Here is an 11,563-nt window from a genome sequence, read left to right on the forward strand (position 1 = left end):
GAAGTCCACAAAACCGCCTTATCCTGATGAAAAATCAGAAAAGGAGATTCACAAGAAAGAGCAGATAGCTCAAACTCCTCTAGCAGAAGGGATAGCCAAAAGGAACAATACTTCCAAAAGAGTAGTTTAATGTCCAAAGAATGCATAGGGTCAAATGGAGGAGCCTGTAACGCCTTCAAAACCAAATTAAGACTTCAAGGAGGAGAAATTGATTTAATGACAGGCTTAATACGAACTAAAGCCTGTACAAAACAGTGAATATCAGGAGGTTTAGTAATCTTTCTGTGAAATAAAACAGAAAGAGCAGAGATTTGTCCCTTCAAAGAACTTGCAGACAAACCCTTATCCAAACCATCCTGAAGAAACTGTAAAATTCTAGGAATTCTAAAAGAATGCCAAGAGAATTTATGAGAAGAACACCATGAAATGTAAGTCTTCCAAACTCGATAATAAATCTTTCTAGATTTACGAGCTTGCAACATAGTATTAATCACAGAGTCAGAGAAAACTCTATGCCTTAGCACTAAGCGTTCAATTTCCATACCTTCAAATTTAATGATTTGAGATCCTGATGGAAAAATGGACATTGAGATAGAAGGTTCGGCCTTAATGGAAGTGGCCAAGGTTGGCAACTGGACATCCAAACAAGATCCGCATACCAAAACCTGTGTGGCCATGCTGGAGCCACCAGTAACACAAACAATTGTTCCATGATGATTTTGGAGATCACTCTTGGAAGAAGAACTAGAGGCGGGAAAATGTAAGCAGGATGATAACACCAAGGAAGTGTCAGCGCATCTACTTCTTCCGCCTGAACATCCCTGGACCTGGACAGGTATCTGGGAAGTTTCTTGCTTAGATGAGAGGCCATCAGATCTCTCTGGAAGACCCCACATCTGAACAATCTGAGAAAACACATCTGGATGGAGAGACCACTCCCCTGGATGTAAAGTCTGACGGCTGAGATAATCCGCCTCCCAATTGTCTACACCTGGGATATGCACCGTAGAGATTAGACAGGAGCTGGATTCCACCCAAGCAAGTATCCGAGATACTTCTTTCATAGCTTGGGGACTGTTAGTCCCACTCTGATGATTGACATATGCCAGAGATGTGATATTGTCTGTCTGAAAACAAATGAACGGTTCTCTCTTCAACAGAGGCCAAAACTGAAGAGCTCTGAGAATTGCACGGAGTTCTAAAATATTGATTGGTAAACTCACCTCTTGAGATTTCCAAAGCCCTTGCGCTGTCGGAGATCCTCAAACAGCTCCCCAACCTGAAAGACTTGCATCTGTAGTGATCACAGTCCAGGTTGGCCGAACAAAGGAAGCCCCTTGAACTAAACGCTGGTGATTTAACCACCACGTCAGAGAGTGTCGAACATTGGGATTTACAGATATTAATTGTGATATCTTTGTATAATCCCTGCACCATTGATTCAGCATACAAAGCTGGAGAGGTCTCATGTGAAAACGAGCAAAAGGAATTGCGTCCGATGCTGCAGTCATGAGGCCTAACACTTCCATGCACATAGCCACTGAAGGGAATGACTGAGACTGAAGGTGCCGACAAGTTAAAACCAATTTCAAATGTCTCTTGTCTGTTAGAGACAGAGTCATGGACACTGAATCTATCTGGAAACCTAAAAAGGTGACTCTTGTCTGAGGAATCAAGAAACTTTTTGGTAAATTGATCCTCCAACCATGTTTTTGAAGAAACAACACTAGTTGATTTGTGTGAGATTCTGCAGAACGTAAAGACTGAGCTAGTAGCAAGATATTGTCCAAATAAGGAAACACCGCAATACCCTGCTCTCTGATTACTTGGAAAAGATTCTTGGAGCTGTTGCTAGGCCAAATGGAAGAGCAACAAATTGGTAATGCTTGTCTAGAAAAGAGAATCTCAGGAATTGATAATGTTCTGGATGAATCAGAATATGAAGGTATGCATCCTGCAAGTCTATTGTAGACATATAATGTCCTTGCTGAACAAAAGGCAGAATAGTCCTTATAGTCATCATCTTGAAAGTTGGTACTCTTACATAACGATTCAAAATTTTCAGATCCAGGACTGGTCTGAATGAATTTTCCTTCTTTGGGATAATGAATAGATTTGAATAAAACCCCAGACCTTGTTCCTGAAAAGGAACTGGCATGATTACCCCTGAAGATTGCAGGTCTGAAACACACTTCAGGAAACCCTGAGCTTTTACTGGATTTGCTGGGATGCGTGAGAGAAAAAAATCTTCTCACAGAAGGTCTTACTCTGAATCCTATTCGATACCCTTGAGAGACAATGCTCTGAATCCATTGATTTTGGACAGAATTTATCCAAATATCCTTGAATAACCTTAACCTGCCGCCTACCAGCTGAGCTGGAATGAGGGCCGCACCTTCATGCGGACTTAGGGGCTGACTTTGGTTTTTTAAAAGGCTTGGATTTATTCCAATTTGAGGAAGGCTTCCAATTGGAAACAGATTCCTTGGGGGAAGGATTAGATTTTTGTTCCTTATTTTAACGAAAGGAACGAAAACGGTTAGAAGTCTTAGATTTACCCTTAGGTTTTTTATCCTGAGACAGAAAAACTCCCTTTCCCCCAGTAACAGTTGAAATAATAGAATCCAACTGAGAACCAAATAAATTATTACCTTGGAAAGAAAGAGATAGGAATCTAGACTTAGATGTCATATCAGCATTCCAAGATTTAAGCCACAAAGCTCTTCTAGCTAAAATAGCTAAAAACATGGATCTAACATCAATTTTGATAATATCAAAAATGACATCACAAATAAAATGATTAGCATGTTGCAGTAAGCGAACAATGCTAGACATGTCAGGATCCAATTCTTGTTGCGCTTAATTCTCCAACCAAAAAGTTGATGCAGCCGCAATATCAGCCAAAGTTATTGCAGGCCTGAGAAGATGACCTGAATATAGATAGGCTTTTCTTAGATAAGATTCAAGTTTCCTATTTAAAGGATCTTTAAAAGAAGTACTATCTTCCATAGGAATAGTGGTACGTTTATCAAGAGTAGAAATAGCCCCATCAACCTTGGGGATCTTTTCCCAAAACTCTATAGAAATTGCTGGTAAAGTATACAATTTTTTAAACCTTGAAGAAGGAATAAAAGGAGTACCTGGCTTATTCCATTCCTTAGAAATCATATCAGAAATAGCATCAGGAAAAGGAGGTTTAAAAACAGCATTTAAACATTTACTAGTCTTAACGTCAAGAGAACTGGCTTCCTCAATATCCAAAGTAATTAACACTTCTTTTAACAAAGAACGAATATACTCCATTTTAAATAAATAAGTAGATTTGTCAGTGTCAATATCTGAGGAAGGATCTTCTTAATCAGATAGATCCTCATCAGAGGAGGATAATTCAGTATGTTGTCGGTCATTTGAAATTTCATCAACCTTATGAGAATTTTTAAAAGACCTTTTACGTTTATTAGAAGGCGGGAATGCAGACAAAGCCTTCTGAATAGAATCCGTAACAAATTCTTTAAAATTCATAGGTATATCATGTACATTAGAAGTTGAAGGGACTGCAACCGGCAATGTACTATTACTGATGGATATATTGTCTGCATGTAAAAGTTTATCATGACAACTATTACAAATGACATTCAGAGATATAATTTCCACAATCTTACAACAAATGCACTTAGCTTTGGTAGAACCGATGTTAGGCAGCAAAGTTCCAACAGATACTTCTGAGACAGGATCAGATTGTGACATCTTGCAAAATGTAAAAAAACAACAACATATAAAACAAAATTATCAATTTCCTTATATGACAGTTACAGGAATAGGAAAAAAATGCAAATAGCATAGCCCTCTGACATAGAAAAAGGCAAGAGGCAAATATCAATGGGGTAATAAATTAATGAAAAAATTTGGCGCCAAGTATGACGCACAACGTGACTGAAAATTCTTTGGCGCCAACAACATCCGGAAATGACACACTTGCGTCACTAACGATGCAACCCTGTGTAGAGGTAAGAAAAAATATTTCTTAAAAACATAATTTATGCTTACCTGATAAATTCCTTTCTCCTGTAGTGTAGTCAGTCCACGGGTCATCCATTACTTATGGGATATTAACTCCTCCCCAACAGGAAGTGCAAGAGGATCACCCAAGCAGAGCTGCTATATAGCTCCTCCCCTCTACGTCACACCCAGTCATTCGACCGAAAACCAAACGAGAAAGGAGAAACTATAGGGTGCAGTGGTGACTGGAGTATAATTTAAAAATTTAGACCTGCCATAAAAAACAGGGCGGGCCGTGGACTGACTACACTACAGGAGAAAGGAATTTATCAGGTAAGCATAAATTATGTTTTCTCCTGTTAAGTGTAGTCAGTCCACGGGTCATCCATTACTTATGGGATACCAATACCAAAGCTAAAGTACACGGATGACGGGAGGGACAGGCAGGATCTTTATACGGAAGGAACCACTGCCTGAAGAACCTTTCTCCCAAAAACAGCCTCCGAAGAAGCAAAAGTGTCAAATTTGTAAAATTTGGAAAAAGTATGAAGAGAAGACCAAGTTGCAGCCTTGCAAATCTGTTCAACAGAGGCCTCATTCTTAAAGGCCCAAGTGGAAGCCACAGCTCTAGTAGAATGAGCTGTAATCCTTTCAGGAGGTTGCTGTCCAGCAGTCTCATAGGCTAAACGTATTATGCTACGAAGCCAAAAGGATAGAGAGGTAGCAGATGCTTTTTGACCTCTCCTCTGTCCAGAATAAACGACAAACAGGGAAGAAGTTTGGCGAAAATCCTTAGTTGCCTGTAAATAAAATTTCAGGGCACGGACTACGTCTAGATTGTGCAGAAGTCGTTCCTTCTTTGAAGAAGGGTTAGGGCACAATGATGGAACAACAATCTCTTGATTGATATTCTTGTTAGTGACTACCTTAGGTAAGAACCCAGGTTTAGTACGCAGAACTACCTTATCTGAATGAAAAATCAGATAAGGAGAATCACAATGTAAGGCTGATAACTCAGAGACTCTACGAGCCGAGGAAATAGCCATTAAAAACAGAACTTTCCAAGATAACAGCTTGATATCAATGGAATGAAGGGGTTCAAACGGAACACCCTGTAAAACGTTAAGAACTAAATTTAAGCTCCACGGTGGAGCTACAGTCTTAAACACAGGCTTAATCCTAGCCAAAGCCTGACAAAAAGCCTGAACGTCTGGAACTTCTGACAGACGTTTGTGTAAAAGGATGGACAGAGCTGAGATCTGTCCCTTTAAAGAACTTGCAGATAAACCCTTTTCTAAACCTTCTTGTAGAAAAGACAATATCCTAGGAATCCTAACCTTACTCCATGAGTAACTCTTGGATTCGCACCAGTGTAAGTATTTACGCCATATCTTATGGTAAATTTTCCTGGTAACAGGTTTCCTAGCCTGTATTAAGGTATCAATTACTGACTCAGAAAATCCACGCTTTGATAAAATCAAGCGTTCAATTTCCATGCAGTCAGCTTCAGAGAAATTAGATTTTGATGTTTGAAAGGACCCTGAATTAGAAGGTCCTGTCTCAGAGGCAGAGACCAAGGTGGACAGGATGACATGTCCACTAGATCTGCATACCAGGTCCTGCGTGGCCACGCAGGCGCTATTAGAATCACCGATGCTTTCTCCTGTTTGATCCTGGCAATCAAACGAGGAAGCATCGGGAAGGGTGGAAACACATAAGCCATCCTGAAGGTCCAAGGTGCTGTCAAGGCATCTATCAGGACCGCTCCCGGGTCCCTGGACCTGGACCCGTAACAAGGAAGCTTGGCGTTCTGGCGAGACGCCATGAGATCCATATCTGGTTTGCCCCAACGTCGAAGTATTTGGGCAAAGACCTCCGGATGAAGTTCCCCCTCCCCCGGATGAAAAGTCTGGCGACTTAGGAAATCCGCCTCCCAGTTCTCCACTCCTGGGATGTGGATCGCTGACAGGTGGCAAGAGTGAGACTCTGCCCAGCGAATTATCTTTGATACTTCCATCATCGCTAGGGAACTCCTTGTCCCTCCCTGATGGTTGATGTAAGCCACAGTCGTGATGTTGTCCGACTGAAACCTGATGAACCTCAGAGTTGCTAACTGAGGCCAAGCCAGAAGGGCATTGAGAACTGCTCTCAATTCCAGAATGTTTATTGGAAGAAGACTCTCCTCTTGAGTCCATGATCCCTGAGCCTTCAGGGAATTCCAGAGAGCGCCCCAACCTAGTAGGCTGGCGTCTGTTGTTACAATTGTCCAGTCTGGCCTGCTGAAGGGCATCCCCCTGGACAGATGTGGCCGAGAAAGCCACCATAGAAGAGAATCTCTGGTCTCTTGATCCAGATTCAGCGTAGGGGACAAATCTGAGTAATCCCCATTCCACTGACTTAGCATGCACAATTGCAGCGGTCTGAGGTGCAGGCGTGCAAAAGGAACTATGTCCATTGCCGCTACCATTAAGCCGATTACCTCCATGCATTGAGCCACTGACGGGTGTTGAATGGAATGAAGGACACGGCAAGCATTTAGAAGCTTTGTTAACCTGTCCTCTATCAGGTAAATTTTCATTTCTACAGAATCTATAAGAGTCCCCAAGAAGGGAACTCTTGTGAGTGGTAAGAGAGAACTCTTCTCCTCGTTCACTTTCCACCCATGCGACCTTAGAAATGCCAGTACTAACTCTGTATGAGACTTGGCAGTTTGGAAGCTTGACGCTTGTATCAGAATGTCGTCTAGGTACGGAGCTACCGAAATTCCTCGCGGTCTTAGTACCGCCAGAAGAGAGCCCAGAACCTTTGTAAAGATTCTTGGAGCCGTAGCCAACCCGAAGGGAAGAGCTACAAACTGGTAATGCCTGTCTAGGAAGGCAAACCTTAGATACCGGTAATGTTCTTTGTGAATCGGTATGTGAAGGTAAGCATCCTTTAAATCCACTGTGGTCATGTACTGACCTCTTTGGATCATGGGTAAGATTGTCCGAATAGTTTCCATTTTGAACGATGGAACTCTTAGAAATTTGTTTAGAATCTCTAAATCCAATATTGGTCTGAAGGTTCCCTCTTTTTTGGGAACCACAAACAGATTTGAGTAAAACCCTTGTCCGTGTTCCGACCGCGGAACTGGGTGGATCACTCCCATTAGTAAAAGGTCTTGTACACAGCGTAGAAACGCCTCTTTCTTTATCTGGTTTGTTGACAACCTTTAAAGGTGAAATCTTCCTTGTGGAGGAGAAGCTTTGAAGTCCAGAAGATATCCCTGAGATATGATCTCCAACGCCCAGGGATCCTGGACATCTCTTGCCCAAGCCTGGGCGAAGAGAGAGAGTCTGCCCCCCACTAGATCCGTTTCCGGATCGGGGGCCCTCACTTCATGCTGTCTTAGGGGCAGCAGCAGGTTTTCTGGCCTGCTTGCCCTTGTTCCAGGTCTGGTTAGGTTTCCAGCCTTGTCTGTAGCGAGCAACAGCTCCTTCCTGTTTTGGAGCAGAGGAAGTTGATGCTGCTCCTGCCTTGAAGTTACGAAAGGCACGAAAATTAGACTGTCTAGCCCTAGGTTTGGCTCTGTCTTGAGGCAGGGCATGGCCTTTACCTCCCGTAATATCAGCGATAATTTCTTTCAAACCAGGCCCGAATAAAGTCTGCCCCTTGAAAGGTATGTTAAGTAATTTAGATTTAGAAGTTACATCAGCTGACCAGGATTTTAGCCACAGCGCTCTGCGTGCCTGAATGGCGAATCCGGAATTCTTAGCCGTAAGTTTAGTTAAATGTACTACGGCATCAGAAATAAATGAATTAGCTAGCTTAAGGGTTTTAAGCTTGTGTGTAATCTCATCTAATGGCGCTGAGTCAAGGGTCTCTTCCAGAGACTCAAACCAAAATGCTGCCGCAGCCGTGACAGGCGCAATGCATGCAAGGGGTTGCAATATAAAACCTTGTTGAACAAACATTTTCTTAAGGTAACCCTCTAACTTTTTATCCATTGGATCTGAAAAGGCACAACTATCCTCCACCGGGATAGTGGTACGCTTAGCTAAAGTAGAAACTGCTCCCTCCACCTTAGGGACCGTTTGCCATAAGTCCCGAGTGGTGGCATTTATTGGAAACATTTTTCTGAATATAGGAGGGGGTGAGAAAGGCACACCGGGTCTATCCCACTCCTTAGTAACAATTTCAGTAAGTCTCTTAGGTATAGGAAAAACGTCAGTACTCGTCGGTACCGCAAAATATTTATCCAACCTACACATTTTCTCTGGGATTGCAACTGTGTTACAATCATTCAGAGCCGCTAACACCTCCCCTAGTAATACACGGAGGTTTTCCAGCTTAAACTTAAAATTTGAAATGTCTGAATCCAGTTTATTTGGATCAGATCCGTCACCCGCAGAATGAAGCTCTCCGTCCTCATGCTCTGCAAATTGTGACGCAGTATCAGACATGGCCCTAGCATTATCAGCGCACTCTGTTCTCATCCCAGAGTGATCTCGTTTACCCCTAAGTTCTGGCAATTTAGACAAAACTTCAGTTATAACATTAGCCATGTCTTGTAGAGTGATTTGTAATGGCCGCCCTGATGTACTTGGCGTTACAATATCACGCACCTCCTGAGCGGGAGATGCAGGTACTGACACGTGAGGCAAGTTAGTCGGCATAACTTCCCCCTCGTTGTCTGGTGAATGTTGCTTAACATGTACAGATTGACTTTTATTTAAAGTAGCATCAATGCAATTAGTACATAAATTTCTATTGGGCTCCACCTTGGCTTTTGAACATATTGCACAAAGAGATTCCTCTGTGTCAGACATGTTTAAACAAACTAGCAATTAGACTAGCAAGCTTGGAAATACTTTTCAACTAAATTTACAAGCAATATGCAAAACGTTACTGTGCCTTTAAGAAGCACACAAAAACTGTCACAGTTGAATAACAATGAACCGGATTAGTTATAGAAACCAAATTTTCACAGTAAAAAGCATAAATTTAGCAAAGGATTGCACTCATTAGCAATGGATGATTAACCCTTAATATCAGAAAAAACGGATAACAATTGAAAATATAAGCGTTTTTATCACAGTCAAAGCACAGTCTCACAGGTCTGCTGTGAGTGATTACCTCCCTCAAAACTAGTTTTGAAGACCCCTGAGCTCTGTGGAGACGTCCTGGATCATGCAGGGAGAAAAAGGCAGACTGTGACTGAATTTCTGATGCGTAGTAAAAGCGCCAAAATAGGCCCCTCCCACTCACAATACAACAGTGAGGGAAGCTCAGTAAACTCTTTTATTTTAAAACAAACGACAGCCATGTGGAAAATAACGCCCAAAACAATTTTTCACCAAGTACCTCAGATAATTAAAGATTTAACATGCCAGCAAACGTTTAAAATCTAATTTATGAAATGTCATTAAAAGCCTGCTGCTAGTCGCTCACACTGCAAGTTAGGCTAAAAGTTATATGCATACAGTATTTTCCCAGTGAAGTGCCATTCCCCAGAAATACTTAAGTGTAAACATATATACATATCAGCCTGATACCAGTTGCTACTACTGCATTTAAGGCTGTACTTACATTATATCGGTATTAGCAGTATTTTCTCAGTCAATTCCATTCCTTAGAAAATAATATACTGCAACATACCTCTTTGCAGGTGAACCTGCCCGCTGTCCCCTGATCTGAAGTTACCTTACTCCTCAGAATGGCCGAGAACAGCAAATGGATCTTAGTTACGTCCGCTAAGATCATACACAAAACTCAGGTAGATTCTTCTTCAAATTCTGCCTGAGAAGAAAACAACACACTCCGGTGCCGTTTAAAATAACAAACTTTTGATTGAAGATATAAAAACTAAGTTTAATCACCACAGTCCTCTCACACATCCTATCTATTAGTTGGGTGCAAGAGAATGACTGGGTGTGATGTAGAGGGGAGGAGCTATATAGCAGCTCTGCTTGGGTGATCCTCTTGCACTTCCTGTTGGGGAGGAGTTAATATCCCATAAGTAATGGATGACCCGTGGACTGACTACACTTAACAGGAGAAATGCTTATTTTCCCCAAATATGAAACTGACAGTCTGCACAAGGTAATACATGAACCTGACTCATGGCAAATATAAGTACAATACATATATTTAGAACTTTATATAAATGCATAAAGTGCCAAACCATAGCTGGGGTGTCTTAAGTAATAAAAAACATACTTACCGAAAAGACACCCATCCACATATAGCAGATAGCCAAACCAGTACTGAAACAGTTATCAGTAGAGGTAATGGTATAAGAGTATATTGTCGATCTGAAAAGGGAGGTAAGAGTAAGAGATGAATCTCTACGACAGATAACAGGGAACCCATGAAATAGATCTCTTGTGAGGAAAACCATTGCATTCAATAGGCGATACTCCCTTCACATCCCTGTGACATTCGCTGTACTCTGAGAGGAATCGGCCTTCAACAATGCTGAGAAGCGCATGTCAACGTAGAAATCTTAGCACAAACTTACTTCACCACCTCCATAGGAGGCAAAGTTTGTAAAACTGAATTGTGGGTGTGGTGAGGGGTGTATTTATAGGCATTTTGAGGTTTGGGAAACTTTGCCCCTCCTGGTAGAATTGTATATCCCATACGTCACTAGCTCATGGACTTTTGCCAATTACATGAAATAAATAAATATATATATATATATATACACACACACATACATACATATTTCACAGTCACATACCATAACCATTTGAAAACTATTTTTGAATATAAAAGTAATGTTTTTTTAATAAAAAGTGTATATATGTATGAAATATCTTATTTTGATGTGGTTTTCTCATGGTTTGTGAAACTTGTTTTTTTAACCCTTACACTTTACTTCAGGTCTCAAGTCGCACTAAATATTATAGCAAAGTCTTTTGTTTCATTTGAGCGTAAACTATAAACTTGTAACATAAGCAGTGTATAGCCCGGTCGCGATATCCATTAAAAAGTATAGGCGATGCTACATTAGCCGCAACAAACTCTTTTTTTTTTTAATATATATATATATAAAAGTTGTGCAATCATTTTAGCGTAATCCAGTGATACTGCTTATCGCGCCCTGCGCTAGTATTATCGTGCCACTTATTATCTGGTCTAGGTTGGGGACCAATAACTTCATGGGCTCACAGAGCAGATGTACTGGGGGTACCTGTAAAACCTCTGCCGGGGTCTTTAGGTGGGTGGCGCGAAGCGCTCTGCAGCAGGGAAGCCAGGAATTCAGTGCCATGGGGTACAGTCGTAGGGTCACAGTCTCCATGACAGTAGAGTCTCACAGATTTGCCCATCATAGAATGAATATCGCACATGGCTGAAAGAAAAATACACGTTAGTGTGTAATGTACATCTGTCTGCGGTACACGTCAGCATTCTGTCTATATATATATATATATATATGTCCTCCTGCAGTACTACGGTACAGTGTACATCTGCCTGCGGTACACACACTATGTCACTGTGCAGCCAACGTCTGCCGTACAGTATACACATACCGTGTCACTATAAGATACACATGTGCCTGCGGTACACACACTATGTCACT

The 11,563-nt window shown here is 41.5% G+C and overlaps 1 protein-coding gene across 1 annotated transcript in view; it reads right to left on the minus strand.

Annotated features, from left to right (window-relative positions):
• Nucleotides 1-11,563, minus strand: part of SLC27A4 (solute carrier family 27 member 4) — a 119,683-nt gene that overhangs the window by 47,701 nt on the left and 60,419 nt on the right. Inside the window, exon 4 of the mRNA XM_053695848.1 lies at nt 11,174-11,332. Coding sequence (XP_053551823.1) covers nt 11,174-11,332 — 159 coding nt within the window. The remainder of the gene's footprint in view (nt 1-11,173; nt 11,333-11,563) is intronic.

This window comes from Bombina bombina, chromosome 12, assembly GCF_027579735.1.
Source record: "Bombina bombina isolate aBomBom1 chromosome 12, aBomBom1.pri, whole genome shotgun sequence".
Lineage (NCBI taxonomy): Eukaryota > Metazoa > Chordata > Amphibia > Anura > Bombinatoridae > Bombina > Bombina bombina.